The sequence below is a fragment of the Phaenicophaeus curvirostris genome, chromosome 3 (genome assembly GCF_032191515.1).
Source record: "Phaenicophaeus curvirostris isolate KB17595 chromosome 3, BPBGC_Pcur_1.0, whole genome shotgun sequence".
NCBI classification, from domain to species: domain Eukaryota; kingdom Metazoa; phylum Chordata; class Aves; order Cuculiformes; family Cuculidae; genus Phaenicophaeus; species Phaenicophaeus curvirostris.
Window position 1 is genome coordinate 7,482,841 of NC_091394.1, and position 27,357 is coordinate 7,510,197.

General features: G+C 40.0%; 1 protein-coding gene across 6 annotated transcripts in view; it reads left to right on the forward strand.

Moving 5' to 3' along the window:
• Positions 1-3,327: 3,327 nt before the first annotated feature.
• The window catches only part of LOC138718773 (uncharacterized protein DDB_G0283357-like), a 29,014-nt gene continuing 4,984 nt past the window's right edge, over positions 3,328-27,357 (forward strand). For 2 of the 6 annotated variants that reach the window (XM_069853328.1, XM_069853327.1), the window contains exons 1-14: positions 3,328-3,419; positions 3,899-3,967; positions 7,654-7,687; positions 13,996-14,046; positions 14,298-14,375; positions 16,234-16,370; positions 16,903-17,022; positions 17,543-17,573; positions 21,093-21,114; positions 21,738-21,762; positions 22,156-22,194; positions 23,526-23,627; positions 24,818-24,923; positions 25,326-26,689. In XM_069853328.1, the coding sequence (XP_069709429.1) occupies positions 3,345-3,419; positions 3,899-3,967; positions 7,654-7,687; positions 13,996-14,046; positions 14,298-14,375; positions 16,234-16,370; positions 16,903-17,022; positions 17,543-17,573; positions 21,093-21,114; positions 21,738-21,762; positions 22,156-22,194; positions 23,526-23,627; positions 24,818-24,923; positions 25,326-26,599 (2,163 nt within the window). In that variant the 5' untranslated portion in view covers positions 3,328-3,344 and the 3' untranslated portion in view covers positions 26,600-26,689. Of the gene's footprint in view, positions 3,420-3,898; positions 3,968-7,653; positions 7,688-13,995; positions 14,047-14,297; positions 14,376-16,233; positions 16,371-16,902; positions 17,023-17,542; positions 17,574-21,092; positions 21,115-21,737; positions 21,763-22,155; positions 22,195-23,525; positions 23,628-24,817; positions 24,924-25,325; positions 26,690-27,357 lie in introns of those variants that run through there. The other 4 variants (XM_069853330.1, XM_069853331.1, XM_069853329.1 and 1 more) reach the window with 4 other exon arrangements.

The following is a 27,357-nucleotide window of genomic DNA, read 5'->3' on the forward strand; positions in this document are numbered from 1 at the left end:
TCTCTCACTCCTTCCCTTGTACAGATCTTCTTAACAAAACCAAAGAACATTTTATTCCTTAAAGGCAGTTGTGGCCATCAAAAAAACTTCCTTTTTCTTCCTCTAGCTTTTCTAGCTTTGTGATTTTATAGGATGGTACGTTGTGGTCTCAAACCTTTCTGTATTCTGCACCTGTAGTTTTATTTCCACTTCAGGCGTACTTCAAAAGTTTCCCCATAGGAACAATGTTAGGCTGAAGTGCAACGCCCCATCTCCCCTCTCCCCCGCTTAATGACACAGAGGTACTCACTAATTACAGCTGTAGACTTAAACCAGAAAGAAAAGGCATTTTGCTGGAGAAACATCATCCTCTCTTCAGGAGGCCCAAGAAACTCTGAGCTACCACCAGCAGTTTAGCTCTGCCAAATCCTTTTGTGTTTCAACCTGGTCTCTTTCAAAAAAAATCAGGGAATTCCTTTGCCCCTTCTTTCCTTCTCTCATTTTTGTCTACATGTGTTTATTCTTTCACTGTGCAATTGCACTTTTAATATGTAATTTTCTTAAAAAGCAAAGAATACGGAAGCGTTGAGCAACATGTGCAGTGCAGTGTTTTCAGTTGCAGATTTTGCAATTAGAACTACAAAGAATTCTCAAGCGTTTCAACGTGACTCTGCATAAAAGCCTCTGGTTGGTATAGAAACATCCATGAAAAATCCCAGTACAACTAACTATCGTTCGTCTTGAAAGGAGGTATAACCTGCCATCAAACCCTCTGTACTCGGCACTGGTGAGACCGCTCCTCGAATCCTGTGTTCAGTTCTGGGCCCCTCACCACAAGAAGGATGTTGAGGCTCTGGAGCGAGTCCAGAGAAGAGCAACAAAGCTGGTGGAGGGTCGGGAGAACAGGCCTTATGGGGAACGGCTGAGACAGCTGGGGGTGTTTAGCCTGGAGAAGAGGAGGCTGAGGGGAGACCTCATTGCTCTCTACAACTACCTGAAAGGAGGTTGTGGAGAGGAGGGAGCTGGGCTCTTCTCCCAAGTGACAGGGGACAGGACGAGAGGGAATGGCCTCAAGCTCCACCAGGGGAGGTTTAGGCTGGACATTAGGAAAAAATTCTTCACAGAAAGGGTCATTGGGCACTGGCAGAGGCTGCCCAGGGAGGGGGTTGAGTCACCTTCCCTGGAGGGGTTTAAGGCACGGGTGGACGAGGTGCTAAGGGGCATGGGTTAGTGTTTGATAGGAATGGTTGGACTTGATGATCTGGTGGGTCTCTTCCAACCTGGTGATTCTATGATTCTATGATTCTGTGAAACTCCCCTGACAGTCCTGATCCCAGAATCCCAGAATCACTGGGTTGGCAAAGCCCCCCCGGCTCATTGAGTCCAACCATTCCCATCAAAATCGATGCAGCAGCTCCTGCATAAATAAAAACACGTTAACGCAGCTGCCCTTGGTAACCTCACCTGTACCCACCGTGCTGCTTATACACATCTATAACAGAGTCCAGGTAAATCACTAGCAGGATAATTAAAAACAAGCAGTAAAACGTGGAATTTTGTTGAAATGGCTGCACTTTTCTGTTAATTTTTCTTTTTTTCCCCCCTTTTTTTACCGCTTCCTCAGCCCGCTTCTAGAAGGAACTTCCAAGCGCATTTCTTAAACGACACTTTACGTTTATTATACCGGTCAGATTTGAAATAAAATATCGACGTTTCAACCCAACCCGTTGCCCGGCGCGTTTCCTTGAGGCCCCGAGGCGCCCTCCGAGCCGCCAGGGGGCGCTGCGGCCATTGGGGGAGCCGGGCGGCCTCGCGCCTATTGGACAATGAGGGGATGGGGGGGCGGGGGGCGCCGTGAGGGGCCCGCGGGAGGCAGGTGGGAGCGGGGCTGAGCGCGGCCGGGGAGAGAAAAAGCGATTAAAAAACCCGATTCCCGGAGCAAAACCCTGAGCGGTGGGGCTCCCGGTTCCTCGCCGGCCCGTCGGGGAGCGGCGGCGGAGCGGGGCCGCCCGTGGCTTCGTCGGGAGCGGAGGGGGAGGTGGGGTGGGGTGGGGTGGGGGGGGGGGCGCGGTTTAAAGCCGGTTTCGGGAGCCGAACCCCAACAATTGGCCTCCCCGTGCCCTTCCCACCCTCTGGGCCGCCGGCACCGGGCTCGGGGTCCCGCTCGGCGCCCTCAGAGGGAGCTTTAAAAGCTCCATCCAGCCCCATTTCGGGAGCTGAAGCTAAGCAATTGGGCTCTCAATTCTCCCCTTCCTCCCCCCCCCTCAGAGAAAACCGGGAAAGGGAAATGACAGGGAAAGACTCGCAGGTCGGAAACTAAAGGTAAAACGGCTTTAATGAAACTGTAATGTGATAGAACGGTTTGGGTTGGAAGGGACCTTAAAGATCATCCAGTCCCAACCCCTCTGCCGTGGGCAGGGACACCTCCCACTAGGCGCTGCTGCTATATTACTGTTAATCATAAAATATATGCGCTTGAACCCCCTGCCTTTGATGCCCGCGTGTCACCACAGGTGCCGTAGGGGCAGGTGGCAAGGAAGGGGTCGACGGTGGAGAAACTGGATTCACAAACGTGGGAATCGGGGATCAGAGGCAGGCAGCCAGCCAAGGTGCTCGCTGGACGTTGGCCATCAAAGAAGTGGGAGACAGCTGTGTGAAGCCTCACCATCAAGACAAACAGGGAGGCTTGAGGCTGTGAAGGTGCCCTGGTGATTAAAAAAACCCAGAGTTTTTTCTAGAAATGCGTTGAAATGGATTTAATCTAGGATGATTTCCATCAGCACAGGAAGGATGTGGGCCTGTTGGAGCAGGTGCAGAGAAGGGCCACAGAAAAAAAGACCTGGAACACCTGAAGAGAGGCTGAAAGTGTTGGGGTTGTCAGCTCGGAGAAGGGAAGACTCCGAGGAGACCTTATTGCGGCCTTCCAGCACTTAAAGGGAGCTTTGTAAGGAAGATGAGAAAAAGCTTTTTAGCACGGTCTCTAGCAATAGGACGAGGGGTAATGGTTCTAAACTAAAAGAAGTTTAAACCAGATATTTGGAAGAAATTTTTTACACTGAGGGTGGTGAAATACTGGAACCAGGTTGGCCAGAGAGCTGGTAGATGCCCCATCCCTGGAAACCTTCAAGGTCAGGTTGGATGGGGCTCTGAGCAATGCGATCTGATTGGAGATGACCCTGCTTACTGCAGGGGGCTTGGACTAGGTGGTCTTCGTGATCTCCTTCAACTCAACCCATTCTATAAAATGAAATAATGAACTTAATTCATCCAGCAGACGCATCCCTTCTGCCCCCAGTTGTTGGCTGAAAAGAAGAGTTGGTCTAATTTGTTTTTTCCTATTGTGTGCAGTGAACCAGTTTTGCAGGATGAGTGCTGTGACTGAAGAAGTTAAGCCAGAAGATGGCAAACTGGAACATGAAAAAAAAATATTTTATTGTGAAGTGAGTGTGTTTCTTGATTGCTTTTCAGACTATGTGCTAAAATGCAGGTGTAAAGTATTAGAGGCCATGCTCTTAGAAATGCAAAGCTAACCTAGATATAGTGAAGCAAACTTGTGAGAGAGAGAAGCTCTTAATGTGGAGAATTAACATGGCCGGTCTCTGGAAGAGCTACTTGTCTTAGGATTCTGTGAATTGCTTGTTCTTCAGCAGGTGGAAGGGAGGGAAGAGGGAGACTCTTAAAAGATTGATAACACCTGGTAAATTTAAACATGTATTTAAATATCATTTGAGCTGGTTTGCATTGTTTCCATTCACTTTAGTGATACATTTCTCTCCTAAATGTTATCCACGTTGTAGAAAGCCCAAGAAGATCTTGAAAATTACACTGTAGGAATGGATGCATTTTCACTTCTTGTAACTCACCAGCTACAGAATATCCATAGCATAACTGAAGATGTGCTCTCAATTTATCTTTTTAGGTTTGTAAAGTTCCATGTATGAGTTCTATAAGTCTTCAGTCACACTATCGTGGTGCAAAGCATAGAAAGGTAACCTTTTTCCATATTAAGTGTATATGAAAATATAATCATAAATCTTGGTTCTTTTAAAAATCAGTAAGTGATTGCACATGGCTTCAAGTGCTCATCTCGTTCATTGATAGATCTCTAACAGTGATTTTCTTGAAAAATCCCAAGAAAAACATGAGGTGGGAACCTCACAGCTCTGTTTTGTGCCACATATGACTCAAACTGTCAACTGTATGTAAAGGTAAATGTATGTTAATTGTGAAATCAAACATTTGAATTGCACAAAGTCACAGATGGTGAAAGAATGCAAAAATTCTGTTTTGGATACAATTGGTAAAAGTACTGCTCTGTTTTATAAGTCTACACAAGTCACCTGTACTTTGAATAAAACTAGCTTTCTGTTACTTTGATAGTAGCATCAATTCACATTTCTTAGAGGATTGCAAGGGCTTAACTGCCAACTTGTATGGTCCTGTTTTGTTTGAAGCATCTCAATAGCATCTTCTTGGTTTGCTGCCTTTGCTTGCTTCGTGCTTAAATTATTGGACAATGTTCTGTGAGGATTTATTTAGAGATAAGACATTTATGAATGTTTTTTGACTGAAGTTTTGAATGTTGATTGGCTAATGGTTACCTTTTGTTTAAAATTCCACATTCTCAGTCTGTAAAGATTAGAAAAACCTAGTTTTCTGCACTTTCCTCTGTAACTTGTGATTTCTGTCGTCGGATTGTTTGCATTGTTATAGCACTGAAGTGCTTCCTCTAGTTGTTTCTAATTACATCTAATTTTTTCTAATGCTGATATTTCATGAGGCCAAACCCGTATACAAAATCCTTGTGAACAAAAGATTGTGGGGAAACCCCTATACAAAGTGGTGGTGAACAGGAGATTGCGGGGTTGGGATGGCCACAGTACAAGGCTCTGTATGTTTGTACATCAGGTGCTTCATGACATTTCTGTATTTGCATGCCGACAGGTTTTGTGGTTTTGTTGCTGAATAGGTGTTGATGGGCGGAGTGGGTGGAGAATGAGTTAAACAAAATAGCATTTATACCGTGTGCATGGAGTTCTTGGCTCTTTGGAGACTGGAATTGGCTTGTATGATATACTTCGAAAAACAGTGGAATGTTACTTTTAGCCCTTAGGAGAAAGTGGATAGAAACACTATTTGAGTAAGTTTTCTAATGGTTTTCATTGAACCAAGTCTGTAAGAGCAATAGGGAAATACTGCATGAAAGGTGTGTTTGGGTTATTTTTCCTTTTTTTTTTTTTTTTGAACAGCTGAGTAAAAAACTAAGTCTTTTGAGGGAGCATTCCCCAGATAAAATATCCTTATTGTGCATATACTTGGAATATGGTGGTATGCGTTGTATTTATTTCTGGTTTTGCAACTACATGTTAGCTTTATTTCTCAGTTTACTAGAGAAGAAATGGTAGCATGGAATGTCTTTTTTTCTATGTGCTTTGGACAGATGTGACACCAGCGGAAGTGTTGCCTCTTCGGTGAACAATATTTGGAGCACTAATAGAAGTTGTTCTGGTTTGGTCAAGGATTCAAGGTTCCTCGCTTCATATCTGGGGATAAATAGGGTAGAAATGCCTGCCATGTTCCAAAACAAGACAAATCTTCATTTAGGACTCTGCTGTCTCATTAGGAACAAGGAATGTTCAGATCTGTGAAGAGGGTTGTTAGTTGTCTTCACCATTTCAATATTCTCATTTCTGCTATTCCTCTTGCCCGTGGTTGTCCCATGTCAGAACCTGTGGTTGAGAATACCTAATGTACAGACAACTTTTCTGTCCTTTTGTATAGCACTGAAATCAGCCATGCTGAAAGAGGATTTTAATCGGGCATTTTTGTGTGGATGCTTGAAATGTTAACGTGGCTTACTTACAGGAAACTTGCCCTGCTGTTGTATTGTTTGGTATCAAGAAGTATGCCCTTATGTTCTGCAGCTTAACTTCACGATCCAAAGAGGTTTAAACTGACAGCTTTTCTTGTGAAAAAAAAAAAACCCAAACCCTTGATTTGCTCTGTATGAGCTTGAAGAGTTAAATAGAATTTCTGTCTGGGCTGCCAACACCTACCTGATAGGATTCTATGAGTGTATATATTTAGGAACAACTACATAATGTTTACATAATGCTTAACTACAGTGTGAAGCTGTTTAGTTAAGATAACCTGTGAACCTGAAATGTGTGGAAAAATATGTTATGCAGTAGCCTGTAGAGATTACAGCGCGCATGGGAGGTTTGAACCCTAAAACCCAGCAGTTTTTGAGTTTTGGCTTCTCAAAGTTAGACACTTTGTCAAAAGTTACCCTAACTTTTCATAGTCTTAGCTCAAAAACAGCTGTTGCAACTTGCTTGAAGCATATGACCCAGGACAGAGAATGAAGTTTCTTAGCTAATGTGTGAGAATCTCCATTCCTGACATAGTTTTGGGTTTTTTGCTTCTTGCCTTGTTTTCTCTTTTAAAGAAACCTCAAGAAGGGATCATGAGTAAAACGGACCCGTTACCTTCAGTTATGGAACTCTATTTCTCATATTAACAAAATTAGTAGTCCAAGGGCAGTCATAGTCAAAGTTGATTGTCCTAAAATGGTCTGGAAGAAATTCTCTTTAGCAACTGTGAGCTGCTGCACAATGTTTTCTACACTTGCCTGAAAAGTTAGATATTAGCAGCTGTTTGTAGTAAAACTCTGTAGGATGACAAGTAACGAAAACACTTTTGGGAGCATGGCTTCTAGGGAGAGTGTGTATTTCGAGTTTATAAAATCCTGCTGTGCTCAAACAGCACCACCCACTGTCTGAGGAGATGCTGGGACTTGGGTGACTTCTTTTTTTCTTGTAACTGTCATTAAAGAACTGCTACTTGACTTCTTAAACAATTAAATAATGTCTGTCTCGGTTCCTATCAGACTGGCAGATTGATGTGCAGCATCTCTTCCATGCTACATTCTCTTCATGTATATGAAAATACAGCACTTGGCTCCATGGACTGCTCTAGGGCGACAGCTCCCTTACTGGTAGAATGATCACGCTTACTGTTTCGTTATTGTAAATGACAAATTTGTGTTTATTTGCCAGAAAGTTTTCAAAACGAGTCACGGTCAGTTTTAGCCATGTTGTGGAATGGGAATTTAAATTCCTCTTTTCCTTATGTTCTGTCAAAAAGTGATCTGTTCTCGATTCAGCTGATGAAAGTTACCTTTCCTGTACTTTATCGTACAAATGAACTTTCAGTAGATTTGGCTAGCCTTAAGGTTTAGCCAAATCCACTCAAAATGGTGGGGTAACTGCTTTTTGTTACATTGTTTTTCCTTTTTGGGTGTGTTTTCTTTTCCATCTTTTTTTTTTTCTTTGTTGGAACTACAGGTTTTGAAAATTTAGGGTCTGTAATCATGCAGGTCTCAAGGTTTTGTCTGGCATCCTTGAAATGTGTTTCAAGCCATAATCTTATCTTAAAATTTCATTAATAACAGGGCTTTCTTGAAATTAATCTTGTATTAACTGTAAGTACACTCCTGTCAGTACTTCCAGCTTTTGCAGAAAATCATACAGGCTCCAATTTTTCCTGTTTGATAATGGAAACTTTGGCCTGTAATGTATTTCATCTGCAAAGGCTTCTTCCTTCGTACGGTGCAGCACATTAATTTCTTTTTCTTATTTTATTTTGGGATGACTTGCATCTTCATAATTAAAGAAAGAGAAAGCCCTGAGACCCAAGACTGTCTATTGTAAGTATAGCACTTTTTTTCTTTCCAGCCTCCTAGGACAGATATTGTTTGGGTATTTTGATGTTTGTTGCTTTTCTAGTAGTTCAGAGATTTGCATTTGCGAGCTTTATTTGTCTATGATTGTGGTTTTCTTTATATGCTGAGCATTCTTCTGAGGTTTCTATCTGGTGAACTGCTGAGCAAAGAAATGTTTTAGAGCATGAAACCTTAATTATGCCTTTCCACATCTGAATCTTTGTATATCTGTCTAATAGAGGAAGAGACAGTCGGTATTTTAGTTTCTTACCTTCTCAGGCTAAACAGTCTCCTACTTCACTGTCAGCTTTATGCATCCACTGCTAAACTTCAAGCAGTAGACTAAGGAGCTAAATCAGCAGGCTATAACTCAGCAGTGTTGCGGATGCAGCTTTACCAGTGCTGGAGTTGCCTACCTGCATCACAGGATTGTTCTGCCTCGTTATTGTAGTCAGCTTGGGAGTAGCAAAGGGTATCTTTCCCCTCAGAAACTGAGAACGTGAGTTCTGACTGTCAAATGTCAATGAAAATAAGAGTTTTGGTGAAAGGCTGAAAATGTGGGATGTAACTAGCTCACAGTGGAAATGAAAATCTTATTGTAAAGGCAGTGATGGTGGTGCGCAAGATTTTTAAAGTACAAGAAGCAGAGAACAGTGGCAGATATGGGAATACTGATAAATACCAATGAGAAGATAAAAACCCAAACTGGTTCTTCAGTCAGTCATCACAAGAAATATGCCCTTCACTTCTACTTTATCTTCTTAGCTTGTTGTCCCAAGAAACAAGGCTTACAGTCTGGCTTTGTCATCTGTTCTCCAGTATATTTTGAACCTCTCGGCCTTTTTGAACCAAGCTGCACAGAGAAGAGTAATGGTGTCAGTCCTCTGCTGAGAGAGATGCTGCAGGCTTACTGGACTTTGAAGAATCAACACAAGAGAGAGATTTAGAAGAACACTGGATAGAGCCCATTTTCTAAGAGAATGGGCTTCATTAGATGCTTTTCTGGTTTGATGTTGACAAGAATATCTGTGCAAGATGCATTATTCAAGTGTGCAAACAGTTATGATGCATTTTGCCTCAGCAGATGCGAGTACTGCATGCAGATCTTATCTTTATGGAAATACTGGTAATGAAGCTCCTTGACAGAAGTTCTGAAGACATATAGATCTCAAAATCCAATGGATTTGAGCAGTCCAAAATTGTATATATACCTCAGCAACAAGAAGTTTGTTTGGCTGTCGGCTAGTGTTTACTGTAAAACAATGCCTAGAGACTTCTTTGTATTTCTCCTCAGAAACAGTCATTAAAAGTAATACTTATTAACTGAAGAGGTTCTTGCTTCAGGAGCATAAGATCTTGTTTTGGATGAGCCGTGTAAGGATGCATGAGACAAAGTGAGAATTGAAGAAGAGAACAGAAGGTGTCACAGCAAGACTGCGAAAACAGCGATGGAAAACAGAAGCCTGTTGCAAAGACCTCTGCCTTTGGAAAATAGTGCTGCTTAATGTGCTACAAGCTTTCCATGGAGAATTCAGAGTAAGAACTTATGTTCGTTATAAACACCGCATCTCTGGAAATGCCATAGATTAGAATCTTTCAATTGTGATTTATCTTACAGAAGGAGAAGAGATAAATTATCTAATTATTAAAGTGAAGAATCTAGACTTGAGACCTGGGTAAACAAGTGAGAGCTAACTTCTAGAGGGCTCCCAGTGTCACCCTGTACCATGTCAGAAGCCTTGCAAGGTGTGTCCAGAAAGTTCTGTGCCTCGGTAATAATTTTGAAGTAATCAACGTCTTTTACTTCTAATATGAAATGATTATTCATGTTATTGATGTTGTCTTTATTCTGCTTTATCTATATTACATTCTGCTTCACTGAAGATCTAGACATGGGATGCAAATTCGCAAGCCACTGTTAGGATCTGCATGTCCAAAAGAGGCTGAAATTTGGCCTGTTATTTGTATGTTTCAGTTGTGTTGTGTTCTTTCTACGGGTAGAAGAGCTTTCCACATGAGTAACTTTTCAAAGGTGGCAATTCCGATTTTGTTTTGGGAGCTGCAGTGCAGAATTATACATTCATTATATATACCAAACTTCTTGAAACTCTCCCATGAACGTATTTCCAATTATACAAATAATTCTACCTCAAGAGCCAGCAGATCTGGGAAAGTCATTGTATTCTGTCAGTGAGATGTAAGAATAAATTCTGAATTTGGTTGGCCTTTGTTTTTTTATTTTCAATAGTTGAGGATTTTTTTTCTGCAGTTTGTAAACATATATAGTAAGCATGGACAAAAATTAAACTGCATTTGTGGAGATTAGTAGTGAAGCCTTGTGAATGAGCGTGGAAAGTATGGACGTTCTTACGTTAGGTGCACTGTATGAGTCTAGTAATATTTCAGGAATTAAATTGATGAGATGATTCTGTTAACTGCTGGTGGATCCACAAAAATAGGACGTGACAGGTACAGTATCCTCTCTGAACTCATCAAAAGTAACTGTTCATAATCTGGAAGTGATAAGCATGAGCAAGCTGACTGTTTAACTACGATTTTGTTGGCTTTTAAGTCGGTTAAGTCAGGAAATGCATCTGTGTGCAGATGATTGTGTTTGGAGGAGTGCCACTTTCTGTAAGAAAGACATCTGGATACCATGTGAGTTTCCGTATGGCAAAACTGTCAACAAGTTATTTTTGTGATAATGACAGAATTTGATATCGGAGGTGGTTTTTTGCCTGCTCTCCAGCAGTTCAGAGGAGAGCAGCTTAATGGAAGATGTGGAAAGAGAAGATGCTCAAGTTCTAGGAATTTAATGGGAGTTAAATCAAAGCTCAGTTAAGTGTACAAATTTCAGTTGTGTGATTTCTTTGCACAATATCATTAGACAGATGGAAGGCTTCTTTCTGCTCTAGTTGAGGCAGTTGCACGTCTGTGTTCAGGGATAGGGAGGGGAGGAGACTGAACGTTGCTTTCTTTCCTGGGACCTTTTGTACAAACCGGATACAAGTTTGGAAAAATTTTTGCTTTGAGGCATTAAATGATAGGGGAATGCCAGTATACATGTTAGGCAAATGTTCCCTGGGCAACAGCAATATCCAGTGGTTTACTACTAAAATGGGGCAGCTCAGGTAGGAGGCATAGCACAGAGTATGAGCCCTGTTAAAGCAATTTCTGGGCTGCCTAGCTTTATTGGTGAAATTAATTTGGCACAGAGAGGAGTGAATTAGTGAATTGATTTTTTTTTTTTGCACAGCCTGTGGAATTTTTCTTGCATTACAGGAAGGTGCAAATTTTGCTTGCCGTAATTCTCTTACAACTATACAAATGAAAAGTGTAATAAGGGATGCTGTGTTTAGTTGCTGGATCTGTCAGGCAGTGATTAGTATGCATAAGGTTTGGGATGTAAAACTGCTTCTACGAAACCTGGAAGTTCTTTTCTGAGTTACAGACTAGAAGAGAAAATGTTTCAGGAAACATAATAGTAGGCGTACTAAGGTTGAACACTACTTAACTCCCTTTCCATCTCTTTCTTGGAGAGTTCCCCATATAGAGTCTTTGTGCGCTTCACCTCTTGTATTCCAAAGTGAATCTGCAATGCTGAGTCCCTTATCTCTTTGTTGCTGCTGAGTAACTGAATTGACAGTGTCCAAAACTGTCCTTAAGTTTTGAGATACAGCTGTTCTATTTCTGGCAGTCACCAGGAATGTGTGTGCAGTACAAGTACATGCATAATTGTAAGATTTGTAGAACGAAGAACTGTGTTCAGGATGATGTTGTTGAATATTGAAAGGAAAGGGATTTTTTTTGTTCATATTGATAATATCTGGGACATGTCCCTTACTAAATAAAATCATTAGTTGGAAGGGATTTCCTGGGACTGCTGGTGATTTCCTAGCTTCCCCATTGAAGGACTACTGCCAGTGCTGGATCATCACCACCTCAGTGAAGCCTTGAATGTCTCCAAGGACAGAAAGTCTGCCACCTGTGTTTAATCAGCCCTTAGCTGCACCCTTGTCTTAAAGAGGAGAATTTCATCCTAACATCTCATCTGTGCCTCCTAAACAACTGTTCCTGGCTGCTACTTGTTATGCTGTTGTCCCATCCCCGAAGGATTTGACTCCTCGCTGTAGCTATGGTTTGGGTATCCATCTTATTACATCTCCTCTGTCTTCCCACTTTGCCAGACTAAACAAATCCACTTCCCAAACCTGTTCTTGTAAGTTATTTGCCCTGGGTTTATGGATCCTCTTTGGTTTCTTCACATGCCACGTGAACAGGAGAACAATATGAACTAGGAAGCCTCGGAAGTCCCAGATAATGGAGGGTGAGGAATTCTGAAATCTGCTGCCTGGGCAGTATCAAAGTATGGGGTGTCCTTAGTTTATAGGAGACGTGCTTTTGCCTGTGTTCAGCTTAGTGTTCATCTTAACTCTGAGGTTCTTTTTGACAGTGCAGCTGCTCAGCCAGCCAGATCCTAGCCTGTACTCAAGAAGAGGATTATTTCAGATGCAGAACTCTACGCTTCTTATTATGTTTCTTTAATCCTTAATGTTCCCAAGTTCCTGCTGAACTGAAGCTGTGACATTGGTTATATCCCCTAAATTACTGCTGTCTGTGAATTTGTGGAGGGTGTTCTGTGCATCCTCAACCAGATTATTGGTGATGATGCTGATCATTATGGGTCCAGGTTTTAGGTGTGCTGCTGCTTACTGAACACCACAAGATGGGACTGTTGATTGTTGCCCTTTAAGCCTAGTAGTCTGGCTGATTTGCAGCTCATTGGTCTGTCTGATATGCTTTAAGGGAAAGTTCTATTATGTTTTGGTTTTGAGATGCCTAATGTAATAACTTACATTATTAATAGCATTACAAAACCTTATGGCTAGTAAACATGAATTAAATGTTAGCCTGGAAACTTGCTGTCACTGAGTAGGAGAGTGTCTTCAAGGTTGTAATTGCATTGTTAAGCTTTTGCTGGCAGCAATGATAATTTGTACCTTTGGTGATATTAGCAACTACAACTTGATTTTTTGACTTGGCTGTATCTGTAAACCTCAGCCATGTTAAGACAGACTGCACTGTGAACTGCTTCTGGTGTAATTCTCTGCAAATACAATTTGTTCCTAGACGTGAACAGAAATAAAGCACTAAAACTCCTATTTCACAAATAACTGTTCGTGTCATTTAGCATTTGACCATGTTGTCAGTCTGCAGATGCTGGACCTGGAATCTAACTTGGGTTTCAGGCACTAGTTGAGCAACTCTGGAATTGAGTAATTTTTGGACTTGCGGACTACCTTGAGATTTCATTTTGTTTGTGCTACCAGAGAATTTAAAGCTTTTTACTGAAGAAGATGTATAATTTATTGTAAGAAATCAAGGCAGACAAGCTTTCCCATATCCCTCCCTTATGTTACTATTACAGAGCTGTTACAACTTTGATTTGATTTGCAGATTTGATATCTGTGGTATCTCTTAACTGCCTATCTTTGCAGAAAAAGGAAAAAACCATTGATGTATACAACACGTTGTATTTGCCATGGCTGTGGAAAACTTCACTTCAAAAATAAACTATATATTTGCCCATGTAATTCCTAAGTTAAACTTTCACTAAGTGCTGGTGTGTCACTTGGTTTTAATCTTGAATGCTGCTGCTCATAAAATGCTGAGGACATCATTAAAGTTTACTTGTGGAGTGTCTGTGTCTATGGGTTCGGGGAAAGAAGGAAGGGAGCAAGGGAAAGAAGTTCCAAAGGAAGGGAGTGAAAGTGCCTTTACAAGAGCACATCTGAAAAATCACTCTGTAGCTCCAAGTGATTTAAAAATATATTAAGAACCCTATGTAAAAAAAGATGTGGTTAATGATTTCATGAATTGTCTCTTAGCTGTGTTTAAGCTCTGAATGTTTAGACCTGAAGTTTTCTGTCAGGTAGTTGTAACACAGATCGACTGTCATGCGCAGTACTGAATAGTTAAAATAATTGAAATAACTATGCAGTATGAAGAGTACTTAAAAATCAAATAAAAATTGAATATAGTTCTGTGACATTGTTGTGTTTGAGCATTATGTTAGTGGGAAAAGAGAAATGGGAATGAATGCTTTTTCTTACTTAAAGTGGTAAAATTACAAAAGGAAGCTGTACCACGATGGAATGCTGCTATCACTGAGCCTGTATTCAACCGTAAAATGAAGATAACTGTTTAATTCTCTAACTTGTTTGGATGGTCTACTAGGTACTTATTAAAAGCAAGTGAGAAGTAGTAGTTTGACTGTCAAATTATTATCGTAGGTCCTCCAGCTCCAGTCCAAACTTGGATGAAGTGTGAAACACAGAGACCAGGTAACTGAATATAAATAAGCTATTGTCCTTTATAGGTGCAGCATTGAAATCAGTGGTGGTGTTTTAATGATGATCAGAGTTGGAATCTTTCTGTGAATGACTGAGATCTTGTTCATTTCCTTACGCAGTTCACAGTGCAAATGAAATTTGTCCCTCTTAAGTTTCCGTTAGAAATTCCTTCAGGATTATGGAAATTGTGTGCAGACTGTTTATTGTGTAACACCTGTTTATATGTTTATTTTTTACTTTAGTGAAGAGAGGACTCACAAAGCACATAACCTGTCTTAAGGATTTTATGAATGACCCCAAAAGAGAAGAACCTCTAGTTGGTATGTATTTTATTTTCTGACTGGTATGTCTTTGAATTTGTGACCAAATAGCTTTTGTTTCAAAATAAAGGTGGAATTTTAGATACTGTTTCATTTTCTGAAATTGTATTGAATATTTTACTGGATATATCTTATCTCTTACACCTTTTAAAGTGTAGCTTATTACTGTGAGTAATAAGCTACCTCTTTTATGCACCTTAATCGTTAGACAACTAGTTCTTGAAGAAGCCATCTTAGTAAAGAAGCTTTTCACAGATCATGGAGTGGTTGACGTTGGAAGTGCCCTCTGGAGGTCCGCTAGTCTTAAGCCCCTGTTCAAGCAGGATCACCAAGAGCAGGCTGCCCAGGACGGTGTCCAGATATTTTTTTAATATCTGCGAGGTGGGACACCCCATGACTTCTCAGGAAAACCTGTGCCAGTGCTCAGTCACCCTCACAGTCCAAGGTGTTTCCTGATGGTGAGACATGATCTACTGTGTTTCAGTTTTTGTGCTCTTTGCCTCTTGTCCTGTCACTGGACACCACTGGCAAGAGCCTATCTCCCTCTTCTTGGCATCCTCCCTTCAGGTATTTGTACAGGCTGATGAGATCCCTCTTGAGCTTTTTCTTCGTGAGGCTAAACAGTCCAGCTTGCTCAGCCTCTCATCATAGAAGAGAAGCTTTAGTACCTTCATTGTTTTCATATGTGAAGTTGTTGTATGTCCATGTCTTTTGTACTGGGAAGCTCAGGATTGAACGCAGCACTCCAGGCATGGCCAAACTGGCTACAAGGATGTTCTGTACTGTGTAATGTCATGCTCAGCAATGACAATTGAGATAAACAAATCAAGAGGGGAGGGGGGGGTTTAGCTTCCAGGGTGGCTGTTCAGTGACTGTCTGCTTCTAGGAAGGTTAGTGAATGGGTGTGCCATGTTTTTTTTTGTTTTCTTCCCGCCCTACATCCTTTTCCTTCATCTATTAAACTGTCTTTATCTCAACTCGTTTTCCCCTTGCTTTTGCTCTTCCTATTTTCTCGCTATTCTGTTTAGGGGGTTGTGTGTGAGTGAGCAAGCAGATGTCTTACGCTTGGCTGCTGGCATGGGTCAACTTATCACAAATACATGCTATTGGAAACCAGGATAATAGGGAACAGCTGCAGGTTTTTCCTATTTCTTTTAAGCTGCTTATGAACTTGTTACATTTAAGCTATTCAGAATGAAACTTCATGCTAGGTATAAGCCTCAAACTTAAAGATTTCTAAATACTTCTAAGGCATAGTTTATCAGTCGTTTCTAGGAAAAATTAAGAAAAATCCTGTTTTCATTCCTGTAATACTTAAAAGTTTATGGGAAGTTTTTAGATACCAAAGGACTCAATTTTGTGAAGTAATTATTGTCTTTCCTACATGTGCTTGGCACTACTCAGACACTGTCCAAATTATGTTTGACTGAGTAGTTGAAATGCAGCTTTTAGTGTAGACATTTGTGAGGTGTTTTCTGTTCTCATTCTCTTCTTTATGTACAATTTTTCATGAATTCTCTCACATGACTGTGTTGAATGGAAGTTTCTTTCCTAGTTTCTTAAAAGTATCCCAGGTAAGAAAAAAGATGCATGAAGTGTTTTATTTAGGTGAGCTCGCAAATCTGCCACAGACAGTGTTTTTCTTTTCAGAATAAAGCATTGTAAAGAGATAAACGTAATCGATGGGGGCAGTGAGTCCAAAGAAGTGTTGAAGTGATCTTGAAGAAGTGTTGAAATTCTGAAAATTGAATACTTCTATTTATTCATTTTGGGTTTTAATGAGCAACACTGAAGAGAATACATTTGTTTCTAGTAGACTTCGCTGAAATAAAGATATTTATAACTCTTGCTTTTACAGGTTTAGAACATGTGGTTGAAATCAGATTTGAAGGAAGAAAAGAGCCACATTATGAGTGCAAGCTGTGTGGTTTTAATACAGAGATGGCACCTATGATAGAACATCTCAGTGGATATAAACACAGAAGAGCATACATTGTGAGTAATTTTGATGTATTTTCATCACAATTTCTTTAAGATACGTCTTTTTTTTTTTAATATACATTCTTGTATCAGTTTTGACGTTTAATTGCTGATAAGATAATTGCTGATACTTGTATGGTTGACTTTTCATGGGTCAGATCGGCATGAATAGCTATGAGCTGCTGAGGAAGTACAGTCCAGAGAAGCCTGTCAGAATCTGCTCAAAGTCAGTTCCAAAGTGTTTTTATTGTCTTCGGGATCAGGTTCTTACTTTTTCCCCAGCACACCTGTAGCGCTGTTGGGTATGGTACAGAGGATGTTACCTTTCGGTAGCAAACTTTGCATAGTGTCCATTTTTGTTTTGAAGAATAGTTAAGTAACCTTAACGTTAAAATTTAATTAGCTGTGTTACAGAGAAGAAACTGATTATATTCAAAACGATGTTAACCAGTCGTTTAGAAGCTTGTCCAAACAGTAAAATGTGCCAATTATTTAATATTTTGATGACTTTTGATATTGACCATTTCAAGGTGTTTTTTGTCAACAGTCTAAAGAATTTCCAGCTAAAATGAAGAGAAAGACAACAGATGTAAAAGAATGTAAAGTCTCATTCCTTAGGCGGATAGCAGGAGAGTTAGAGAAGACTGAAGGATTAAAAATGTATAAGGTAATTGGAAGTCAGTGTAAAGTATCCAGTAATGTGTCTTTTATCAGTGCATATGTGTTTGATGTAGTAAATTTTAAAAGTAGTGCTGACAAAGCTTGTTAAATTTCTGTGTGTTTCTAGAAAACGTAGCACTGAATTGATCTAAGGCTTAGCTTAAGTTTGCTCTAAAAAATATGGGGAAAAGAATAGTAGTATTGAAATTAATCTGAAAAAAACCAAAGCTGTTTATTTTTAAGAAGTTAGGGATTTAAGGTAGAAAATATCCAGTCAGAATTTAGTGGTTCAGAAATTTCATTGCTTTACTTCAGAGTTTTTTAATTTTTGCACTTGAATTTTCTCAAACATAAGCAAATTTTGTCTCAAATTTAATTTATATTTACAAGATTATGTGTCTATAAAATTGTGGGCTACGCTATGCTGGGATAAATAAAAGCACTTGTTTCTAAACGTGGTTGCTGTGGAGACTGTTGTTATGAAATTTTAATCAGAAAATCTAATATGAAGGTATTTCTGTTTCTAGATTGAAGGTTACGTAAGACCAAGTATCTCACGTAAGTCTATTAATTACTCGAATATAATAGACCTGATGTAATTGATATTTGGCCTAATTTGAATTAGTAGTTAACTCAAAGATTTTGACTGATTTAGAACGTTCAGCTTGCCATAGCAGAAAATGTTTTCAGAGATTTTCTAGTATTTGTGAGTTTGAAATGAGGGAAGAAGGTGACTGTCAGACTTGCAGTGTTTCATAGACATTTTTAAACTACTTGGTTCCAGAGATATTTAAGATAACTACTGTAATTTGCTAATTGAGGAAGATGAAAAAGTACGGAAAGATGGTATTTGATGGGTTTCTCTGATAAAGTCTTCTCCACCTCATTTCAATCGTCAAAAGACATATGTGCTTGAAAAGACATATATGGTAGAAGTGGAAGTGCTTTTTTTTTTTTTTTGATTGATCATTGATGGCTTCTGTGGATCGTACCTCTTAGTGTTGGTCTGCAAAATAAGGTGGCAGAGCTCCATTTCTCTCTCTTGTGAAGACGATGGGAACAGGACCCAGAAATCTAGCTCAGTAATTCTCAGTTCAGAGTAAATTGACATCAGTGCTTACTGACTTCTGTAGAACTGGAAGACATACTCAGATATCAGAACTGGAACATCAGAAACACTGATCCCAGCTAGTCCTACAGAACGTGAAGAACTGGAGGAGTGGAAAAGAGTGAAGTTAACTGCAAGATTGTTGTGTCATTCCGTACTAAAGTTTATTCTGGTTAGGTGGTAAGAGCAATATCAAATGAATTCCAAAATAAAAATAGTTATTTAGAAGGAAATCATGCTTACTGGTTTGGCAGCAGTGTGTTCTTAGACTAGATTGTGTTGGCAGAGAATGACTTCCAGCTTCAAAGCTGCTTTCTGACAGCAAGAGTGAATTTGAGGGTATAATTAAGAAAGGCCATTTGGTAGCATGTGTGGCTTTGCAAGTGGCAAAATGGACATCAATGCCAAATTTTGGCAGCTGCAGAGATCATATGCAAAAGTAAGATAAGGTAATGTATTCTTTTATATATAACGGAAACGTTAGGGTATTTCTTTTTCCGTTAAAGAAGAGAGATTAGCTGGATTTTGTCTTGGGCTTCAGATTAAAAATACTGTTTTATTAAGGCGGTTCCTATAACTGGTTACTCAAAGTAGGGAGTTGGATTTGGAGGTCTTATGCTACTGTGTTTAAGTGCAGTGTGGTAGTGTAACATATAAAATTCTGGTCTAATTTAGTCTCTGAATTCTACCTGTGTAACCTTTCTAAAAACTACTATTAATACTGCTGTGGAATGCAGCAGCAAACCAGAAATATGCCCAGAGATTTACTTTGCTGTTTTGGACCAGACTTTTCAGATTGAATTATTGTTTTCTCAAAGATACAGCAGATACCTGGAGAAGCTTGTCTTTATCTTCAGTGGGGAAGCGATAACTGCCTGTGTTAGTACAGGATGGGAAGTGACAGACTGTTAAGGACACACTGAGCTGCTTCTGGAATACCACGTCCTGTGTACATGAGAAATTTTCATGAACTGGAAAGAGTTGGCAGAGGACTCACCAGCTACAAAAGATCATGAGGAGACTAGAGCATATAAAGGACCACTTTAGGGAGCTGGGTTTGATTAACTTGGAGAAGGCAGCAGCTAAGGAAGAGACCTAATTACTGTCTCCCACTATCTGAAACGTGGCTGCAGGGGAGGAGCCAAATTTCAAGAAGGTGTGCAGGGCAAGAACGAGGGGCAACATTCACAGGCTGTAATAAAGGAAATGCTGATTGAACATTCAGAAAGTTCTTGGCGGTAGATGATGGATGGTTACGAACCAGAGGACATTTAATGAGCACCCCAAGCACTGAGCAGCTTATGCTAAATGAAATAAAGGCACCTTAGCATAAGGCCTCACAGCTTTTGCACCAGAATTAAAACTAACTTTGCAGGAGAAGCAGCTGCTGTAAATGACACACTGTCTTCAAGGTTTCTCTTTGCAACAATAGAGAGTTGTTCTGCCTTATACTCCTCTCATTTCTCACAGGAAGCTTTCCTCGGTAGTCCTTGACTTGTTACTTTGTAGTCTATCAATTTGTAGACTGAAATGCTCACGTAGCTGTTTCTCATGGGAAAATATAATAATGTATTGTAACTAATGATTACTTGTTGCTAATGGAGAATTGTCAAATCAGCTTGGAAAACAATGGCTTGCTTGAGTTAAGTAAGGTATAAAATGTGTTAAGAACTTCGATTAAATGGCTTCACTTGGATCATATTGATCACTGCGTGTTGTCCCATTTTTCTTCCGTCAGATAGAGGGCTCTAGCACTGAAATTGCATTCCAAAAAAGGTGGGAAATTGCCATTCTTGAAGACTTATACAACTCAGCTGAAGCAACCTGATCTAATCTTGAGGCTAGTCTTTGTCAAAGTGAACAGAACATCAGTCATTAGCATGATTAGGGTGATGTTTCCGTGGACTGAGTATCACTTCTTGTCTCTACCCATCTTCTTTTCAAACAGGGAGGATTTTGAAGGATTACTGGAAAGACAACACAAATTGAATAGTTAAAGGAAAATTATTCTAATTGTCACTGTCCTCATCTTACAATTAATTGCTTAGTTTCTGTTATTTCCCACCTCAGTGCTACTTTTCCCTCTCAGGCTGGACTAGATGACCGCCAGGGGTCCTTTCCAGTCTGAACTTTGTTATGATTCTGTGATTCTACCTGCAGAGGTTGCTTCCATCCTACATTTCCATGATTCTTAATTCCCTGAATACCTTCTGTGAAATAACGGTGGTTCTTTTCTTTCCTGACATTGGGAAAACTTTGAGACCAACAGTGCAACTTCAAGTTGCAACTTATCTGCATTGGGTGGTTAGAAAAGTAACACGAGTCTTTCAGCCTCATATTGTAGGGGCAAAGATGTAATTTGCAATTATTTGTAAAAATTCATAATTTGAGAATTATTGTGCTGTTGCTTATCCTGGAACACCCATGCTGATAAATACTTAAGTGGTAAGTTATTACTATGCAGTAGCTTATTCTCTGAAGCATAGCTGTGGTCTTAGACCACCTTGTTTACCTGAGTTTTTCTTTCTTCCTCATGCTTATACACTTTACTGGCAAGACTGATGATTAGACATTCTGTAACGTCTTGTTGGAGACTGGACTATTGTATTTATAGCTTTGAGGTTCACTGGTAGGTATGTTTGCAGGAAAAAAAAAGCCAAACGAACAGAAACCCGAACCTTTTAACTTGTTGCATAGAGGAGGCATGTGCACCTCAGTTCAGTCCATGCTTCTTGTGTGGGATTCAGCTGCTGGCTATCCTGCAAAGCTGTTAGGGCCCCAGTCTCCCAAGCCTTTCATCAAGGATGCCTGGGGGGTTCTTAAATGGCAGCACATGCCTAGGTTTGGGCTGCTCCCTTTACAGAAACTGCAACCACTTTAGATCCAGCAACTGTTCTGTTTGTGTAATGCTTCTGTTCTATACAGTGGAAAACTTATGATGTTGCTAATAATTCTTTTTTATTTTCTAGCCCCATCAAAGAAGAAAGCAAGGTGAGAATACTACCTCCACATGGTGGTCAAAGGAGATTATTATTTTTTTTCTTAATATCTCTTTACCTGTTAAACAGATCTACTTTTCTGTAGCAAACATCATAACATATGGGGAGAATATTTTATATTGTCTTTCCACTGTACTTAGTTTCTCATGTAAGTTGTTCCTTTGAACAATTACTATTTCTGTGAGGAAACGTTAGCTATGGCTTTTGAAATATTGAAATAGTTATGCAATTCAGTAGCAGTCTGTTGTACACAAAGGAATCACAATTCAAATTTCAAGCTGTTACCGCTTTATTTGGGATGCCATTGCCTGAGTAAATTGTATAAAAGGCTTCTCTGTTTATACAGGAATTAAAATAACACCATCACTTTAGCCATCTCGTTTAGCTGATCTGTAAAGAAGTTAATCAATACTACTGATTCTTTGAAAGTCAGTCAGAATAAGGAACTTTAAGAAATAATAATATTTTAAATATGCTGTAGAAAAAGATATCCTGTATTGCTAAGTGATATAGATTTGGAAACGGGGATATTTTGATTCTAGATACTATGTGTAAACCTAAAGTTTTAGTAATTTTTAGAATGCATCTTAAAATTGTCATTTCTTTCTTTTTAAGGTGGGACGATGATTATGAGCATGAGGTATGTAGAGGTAGTAGTTCTGCAAGTGTCTTATGATGTAACTGTTTCCTTATGCTTGCTTTTCATTTTTCTGAAAACCTTTTACTCTTTGGCCTCATTTGCTACTTTGTTAATATTAGCTCTTGTAGGCATGTAGCTTAGATGTGACGTGTTCTTCCCAGTGTGGTGTGGGAAGTAATGCAGTTGTATTTGTAGAATCTGCTACCTAATTGCTATTGAGGCTCTAACTTTATACATTTATAGCTGTGATATAAAATAGTATACTGTCTTGTCTTTGTGTTGACTTTTGCTATTGGATAAAAGATTATAAGATCTTGTTTTGTACAAGATGATGCAACTAATACCGTACTATTCAGTCTTCTAATTTTTCTTCCGCATTCTACAATCCCACAGAATGATCCTGTTCGGAAACAGAAAGCTCTAGAGTTCTTGGTATGTATGTGAAATAATTGTGATAAGAGTTGTGCAGTTTCAGGAGTACTGTGCACTGAATATTGTGAAGGAGCCTCTGATTACTGATCAAACTCATTTGATCGCAGTATTAATTTCTAAGTTCTATTTTAACGGACTTGGTTCTTTGAAAAGCTAGTACAGTTAATGGTTGGACTCGATGATCCGGTGGGTCTCTTCCAACCTGGTGATTCTATGATTCTATGATAACATCAGCTCATCTTGCTGAATTAAATGTGAGCTCTCTACTTGTTCTCTGGGTCATTCTTCCCTTCCCCGAGGAGCCACCCTGACAAGCAGTGTTAGCACTAGTTTTGTTAAAGTGCTGCTGGCTGCCCACCCCTAATGGGATTGTTCATAACGCTGAATGAGAGGAGCCAGTCCAGTCTTGCTGCCTGTGGTGCTGCGGCCAGTGCCTCTGCTACTGAATCAGAGAGCCAAGGGAACCTGGGTGATTCCAGCTGCTGCTGCTGGAGCGGGGAAGTTTTATCAGTTCAGTTGCTGTTAGCAGTGGCATAGTGAGCCTTGCTTTGTCTTTTGTGTTTATGTTGTGAAAATATCTAACCATTTATATTCACCATTTTACTCCATGAAAGTCATGTTCTGTACCTAAGACAAAATTTCATTTGAATCTGAATTGTGTTTGTGCATTGAAATTACAAGTAGATCGTTTTAAGATGTGTGCTTTATTACCTACTGAAGAGACTTTTTTTCCTCTTTCAGTTATTCTTTTTTTCTTTTAAGCTGTGGTTACTTGTGACTTTAGGAAGAGGTAAAAAAAAAAGCAAGTGTGGGAACCAAAAATGCTTGGTAGACAGTTACTCGGTTTTTATGTACAGGAATCGCAGCTATTCCTTACGGCAGACTGCCTGTATTCTTTTCACTTAGTGTAATCACTTATAACCTCATATAGTTACTAATCAGTCTACTTGGACATTAAAAATACAGGTAGTGCTTTATAGGATAATATCGATACATTTTGGTATTTCTTATTACACATAGGAAAATTTTAATGGAAACTTTCATCTTTTTGTTACTAAAATGGGGGAATTAAAGGCATTTGATGGCGCTGAAACTTATTTTTTATTCCATTTTCTATACAGACAACATAAATTTAGGACTAGTGCCCTTCTCCATCTGCAACAGGATGCTCATGATCGACAGTGTGGGAGCAGCACAGACATCCATGGTTTATTAGGCCATAATTATGTTCACAACTAATTATACCAAAAGCAAAGTATAACTTTGATCTGTTTGTGTGTGTCAGACCCTTCAGCACCCTAATGACTAATTCTAACAATATTTTTCAACAGGAGACTTTTCACATCACCTCGGACTCGGAAGCAACACTTGTTGTTCGTATTACACAGGAACTCACAGAAGCTTTGAAGGCCTTTTGTGAAAAGAAAGCAGCAGTAAGTAACTTGATCTGGACCAGAGTTGTTTTACCGTTGGGACGAAAGGAGTGGTTGAACTCGTTGTGTTAACACCCTGCCAAACTCTTACAGTTCAGGCATAGGTCAGCCTGCCCCCTGCCCCAAGTTAAATATACTTTTACTTTTTTTTTTTTAGTTTCTTTCTAAAATACATTGGTTATGTGGCACACTTCTGTTAGTTTTCTGTCATCTTCCATGTATTTTGTTTTTCCTTTGCATGTGTTCTCCCCCTGTTTTGGGCACCATTTTACTTCATGATGTGTGATTGTCATCCTTCTTTTGCTGTTGGTCGTTTGCTTGATAGCTTTGCTTCTGAGGTTTATCAGGCTGTAAGTGCTGCCTCAATGCGTCACTTCTTTCTTCTGTGGGCATGCGGATAAGCCTTTCTTTCTGGTGACTTGCAGCTTTGCTCCCACTTAAGAGCTATAATCTATTAAGGCTAAGGTAGGCAAGATGTTGCTGTCTTTTTGTTGGTCCTAACAAATTTCCATAGCTTCTTTGCATAAAAATTGAATACCTGTAGTTAAAAGGGTCTGAGGAAGGACCCGAATCTGTACAGAAATAGAAGGTACACCTCTGGCAGGTACTCGTTCACAAAATTCAGGATGTGTTTTTCTGCAAGATATTTCAGGCTGGCTTCTTGGGCATTAATAACAAATTCCATATCAGCTGAGCTATGGTAAATATCTTTGTGTAAATGCCACCACCACTTTTTTTAAGAGCTATGTTTTCAAAAGTGTCATGCATTTGGATATAGTACAGTTCTCATGAGCTAGTTAAAAATTATTACCATAGCTTAATCTGAGCTCATTCCCTTCTGTGTTCCCCAGCTAGAGACAGGATTTGCATATGTACCAGTTTTATATTTTAGCCACCACGGGATGTTAATGAATGTGGGGCAATAAAGAAAAGAAATCTGAAACAGGTGACATTGTCTTCCCTAGACACTTAATTCTGTTCTCTGGACACATACCTTTTCCAAGTAGTACTTTCAAAAACTGTGGTTTAATGTGCTAACGGTGAACAATACATTCTTCATATAGAGTTTGCTGTCACCTAAAATTGTCCTCTCCTGGCTTTCTATGGGGAATTTGCCAGCTATTTTTTGTTTTAGAATGCTCAAGATTTAAGTTTAAAACCAAACATTTTTGACCTTTTGCTTTACCTAGGTTAATTATACTAACAGTCTGAGGCCACTGATGTCAATATCTCATGATGAAATTCCAGGAAGGAAAAGCATCCCAAAACACTATATGCCATATGGAAAGTCCAAAGGTAACTTAATTATTTTGTTCTGCTTGTTTAAGTCTGCTCTTAAACTTGCACAGTTTGCAAAAATTTACTATTATTGCCAGCTGCTATTGACTCTGCTAGAGTCTTTGCCCTCCAAGTCAGTTCAGGATTGTTTCCTGAAGCGTTAATGACTTCAGCGTTGACTGTCTGAGAACACTTCTCTCTCTCTAAACAGTACTGCAGCAGTAAAGGTTATTGGGAATGCAAGCAGTAACCTTTCCTAATCTATTTAACTTGAGGATTTGGGGTGAAAAGATGCTGGACTCGAGTAGGGCACAAAGACAGGAGAAGGTGACTTCGTAAAACCTCGAAGTAATTGCGTTTGCAGTTGCTCTTTTAATATTTTGCTAACTTTTAGTGCCACTTATTTATTTCTTTATTCAGGAAATCCTAACTGGAATCAAGGTTATTTCCCTCAGTATGAAGAGCGTTCTGCAGATGCTTCTGTTGCTTCCGCTACCTCATACAGTAACCAAACAGATGACGGATCATCTTCCTATGGACTGAGATCCAATGACTTTGCAATGATGTCTGCACTCAGGGACTCTTTTGCTCTTAAGACTGGAAGTCCTGCCAGTTGTATCAGTGAATGGCTGAGACGGTTTAGCCAGTCTGCTTCTGGCAGTAATTCAGCTGGTGAAGCGACTTCCTGCGAGACTAATCCAGTGACTGAGTACTCAGCAGAATATGTGTCCAGCGATGTGCAAGGAAGTGAGCTCCCTGGTAACAGAATCTCGTACGGCAGGGAAAGTACAAATGTGAAGAATCAACAAACTTGTACAAATACAAGGAGTATAAGTGATCAAGGATTACCCTGTCCCAGTTCTTCTGCCTCATATAGTTCATCTGGAAGATATTCCACGAAGTATCCTTTGCAAAGCTATTCCTCTTACAAGAATAATGAATCTGTGAGTACTTGTACATCTTCTGCAAATTCTGCTGCTTTGGGAGGAAGTGGCTGCAGGTGGAATGAGGAGCCTAGGTGGAACGAAGACTCTAGGTGTAACAAGGACTCTAGTTGCAATGAGGAGACTAGGTGGAACGAGGACTCTAGGTGGAACGAGGACTCTAGGTGGAACGAGGACTCTAGGTGGAACGAGGACTCTAGGTGGAACGAGGACTCTAGGTGGAACGAGGACTCTAGGTGGAACGAGGACTCTAGGTGGAACGAGGACTCTAGGTGGAACGAGGACTCCAAGTGGAACCGAGAGCCTAAGTGGAACGAGGACTCCAAGTGGAACCGAGAGCATAGGTGGAATGAGGACTCTGGTTACAATGAGGAGCCTAGGTGGAACAAAGACTCTAGGTGGAACAAGGACTCTGGTTACAATGAGGAGCCTAGGTGGAACAAAGACTTTAGGTGGAATGAAGACTCTAGTTGCAATGAGGACTCTAGGTGGAACAAGGACTCTAGGTGGAACGAGGACTCCAAGTGGAACCAAGAGCCTAGGTGGAACCAGGAGCCTAGGTGGAACCAGGAATCTAAGTGTCAAGGATTTGGGCATCAGAAGTCAGGCTACAAGAACGATTGGAGTTCACATCAGTACTCATTTCCTGGCAGCGTTTCGTACAGAGATTACCAGAGGTTCAGAAGCTCAGATAAAATGTTTGATGAAGATGCTGTTGGTTTTAATCCCAACATTTTGAACAGATTATGAGGAAAAGACACACCTACAACGACCAGGATGCTCAAACAGCTGGCTCCATATTATCCAGAAGTTCAAAGTAAGATTGTGACTAATTCTCAGGTAAAATGAGTTACATCAACACAGTTTTTAATATAAGTGGGGATTGTGTGTTGCAGAGGTGGGATGCTCCCTTCAGAGGAGTTGAGTTCATTTTGCTCAACCCTTGTATCAGGTGAAGAATGTCTCTCTGAGGTTAACTGCCTCTCTGAGGGCACTTTGCCTGTTGGCAACTAGATAGACCTGTGAGAGGGAGGAAATTTTATAGCTCAAAAATTTCCTGAATTGAAAGGCTTGTTCTAGGTCATCTTGCTACCCAGCATCTTATGTTCTGATCAGTTTGTACTGTTTGGGTGGCAACCATGGCAAGGGAATTCATTGACAGAAAGAAAAAAAAATACTGGAATGCATGCGGAATCAAACTTGGATGGCATTGTGATACACGAAAAGACTCCAAATGCATCAAACTCACTGAGATAACAGAAACGTTAGCAAAGAGCTGGTTTCTTACCTAACGTGTTATGTTAGGTGCTAAGGGACATGGTTTAGTGTTTGATAGGAATGGTTGGACTCAATGATCCAGTGGGTCTCTTCCAACCTGGTTATTCTATGATTCTATGAAATTATTTGCAGTTATTGTAGAAATATTTATTAATGTTAAAAACAACGATGTTCTATTAAAAATAAAAGAATCTGATTTGGAAATAGATTTTAAGAGGAATTTAAAGGGA